General features: G+C 44.2%; 1 protein-coding gene across 2 annotated transcripts in view; it reads left to right on the top strand.

The window, feature by feature from the left end:
• The window catches only part of LOC308336761 (receptor-type tyrosine-protein phosphatase mu-like), a 141,056-nt gene that overhangs the window by 88,254 nt on the left and 50,302 nt on the right, over window positions 1-2,500 (top strand). For both annotated transcript variants that reach the window (XM_080794301.1, XM_080794300.1), the window contains exon 11: window positions 503-669. In XM_080794301.1, the coding sequence (XP_080650427.1) occupies window positions 503-669 (167 nt within the window). The remainder of the gene's footprint in view (window positions 1-502; window positions 670-2,500) is intronic.

Here is a 2,500-nt window from a genome sequence, read left to right as displayed (position 1 = left end):
ACTTTTAATTTGGCTAAGTTGGGTAACGTTATTTCAGTTTTGCTGTATCATTGAGGTATAGAAGGTTCACGGTCATCCATGTTTTGACTTCATTTAAACAGTTGAGAAATAGCTGAAACGACGTATTAGTAATTAATAATTTCGAACATCGTCCGCATAGCAGTGGAAAGCAATATTATATCTAGTGTAAATGGAACCTATAGGGGCAGCCAGCATGTATTAAAGAAAGAGGATATAGGACCCATGGGATCGGGACGCTCTATATCGACTCCGCCATCGGAGCCAGTCCAAGATGTAGAGGTACTGAGCAACTTTCATTGGAAAGAATAGCTGGGGACTCTATGAGTCGAGGACCCCTGGGAGAACTGATGGAGTACACTCCATGTTAACAGGTAGCGACTGACTGACTGACTGACTGATTAACTGTGTGTGTGTGTGTGTGTGTGTGTGTGTGTGTGTGTGTGTGTGTGTGTGTGTGCGTCTGCGTGTTGCTCCCATATAGATTGGAGGAGGCTCAGGAGGAGGTGTGTGTTGACAGCATGTGCTCGCTGCCGCAGCACACCATCCGTAACCTTCCACCCTACACCAACGTCAGCCTGAAAGTAGTCCTACGAAACCCTGTAGGAGGAAGAGACAGCAGCCAACTGCTGGTCCTCACTGATGAAGATGGTGAGAGAGAGAGAGAGAGATTTGATTTTAAAAGGTCCTTTACGCACTGCCGGGTAATACAGCTCAAAACCAGGATCTTAACTACATGCCAGTCTTATATAATCACAAAAATATAAAATAGATCACAGGAACAACACCATCATTTAACCCATTCTGAACGGGAGCCCATTTTGGTGTTTAGCATCATGTTATGCTTTAGCTATTGAAAAACAGCAGATCTACAAGCTCATATCGCGCCACCGAGTGGCGCGCTACGAGCTTGTAGGTCTGCTATTTTTGAAAAATCGAAGAACGACTGACATTTTTTTTAATCTGATCTCAGGTCAGAATGGGTTAATCAGACCAGTGTGTGTCCAGTGGAAACCTCGTATGAATCTGATCTCAGGTCAGAATGGGTTAAAGAAAAGGTGAAGAGCAGTTGGTCATCGTCCATCACTGAGCACAACACTCCCCCTATCGCCCATTTTGTATTGAAACCCTCCAGTTCATCAATCATCTTATAGTAGGCATGTTGGACTCTGAGCCGTGCCTTCACCAGTCCAGTCAACATGGGAACAGGGTCCACACAACCCTCCTCCTGAGAGAGAGGGAGATCTTACACACATCTTACAAAAGATCTACCCAAAACCAGAGCAAAATATTTAGCTCTGTGTTAACAGAGATTACACAGTAGCAGAATACTTTACTAATGCTCTGTAGCTGATCCAAAACTAAGGAAGACTCAGTGAACACATGCAGTCTTGCGATTGAGAAAGGCCGCCATAGGCAGACCTGGCTCCCAGGAGAAGACAGACTATGCACCCACTGCACACAAAACGAGGTAGAGTCTGAGCTACGTACACTTCCTAACCGTATGCCCACTCCCACTGTACCAAGACATCAGAGACATACTTCCTAACCGTATGCTCACTGTACCAAGACATCAGAGACATACTTCCTAACCGTATGCCCACTGTACCAAGACATCAGAGACATACTTCCTAACCGTCTTCCCACTGTACCAAGACATCAGAGACATACTTCCTAACCGTCTGCCCACTGTACCAAGACATCAGAGACATACTTCCTAACCGTCTTCCCACTGTACCAAGACATCAGAGACATACTTCCTAACCGTCTGCCCCACTGTACCAAGACGTCAGAGACATACTTCCTAACCGTCTGCCCACTGTACCAAGACATCAGAGACATACTTCCTAACCGTATGCCCACTGTACCAAGACATCAGAGACATACTTCCTAACCGTATGCCCACTGTACCAAGACATCAGAGACATACTTCCTAACCGTCTGCCCACTGTACCAAGACATCAGAGACATACTTCCTAACCGTATGCCCACTGTACCAAGACATCAGAGACATACTTCCTAACCGTATGCCCACTGTACCAAGACATCAGACACATATACTTCCCACGGATTACAATCACCCAAGGGAGAGTTTGAAAATATGTGAGAACAATGTGCAAACACAGCAGCAAGATTTGTGAGCTGCTGTGACAGGAGATGGATGTCAAATGGAATACAACCTTAAAGGACCTTAAGGAATACAAATCATTGTGTGTACACTGTTCTACCCTACACCTCGGTACATAGAAATACTGTTACCACTTAATACTGAACAGAGCAACTAACTTTAATTCAATTACATTTGAATAAATCGCTGCTACTTGTCGCAAATGTTTGTATACTATGGGAATGCTAAAACATTTAAATACTGCTGTCATACTTTCAAAAATATAAAGCTAACGACAGACAGACAGACAGGCAGATTAATAAATGACAGTTTACTAGAAATTAACCGCAAACATAAAAAGCGCATGTACGCCCA

This window comes from Protomyctophum bolini (assembly GCF_963924005.1).
Source record: "Protomyctophum bolini genome assembly, chromosome: 21".
Lineage (NCBI taxonomy): Eukaryota > Metazoa > Chordata > Actinopteri > Myctophiformes > Myctophidae > Protomyctophum > Protomyctophum bolini.
Note: the sequence above shows the minus strand (reverse complement) of the source record. Positions and strands in the feature narration are given on the sequence as shown.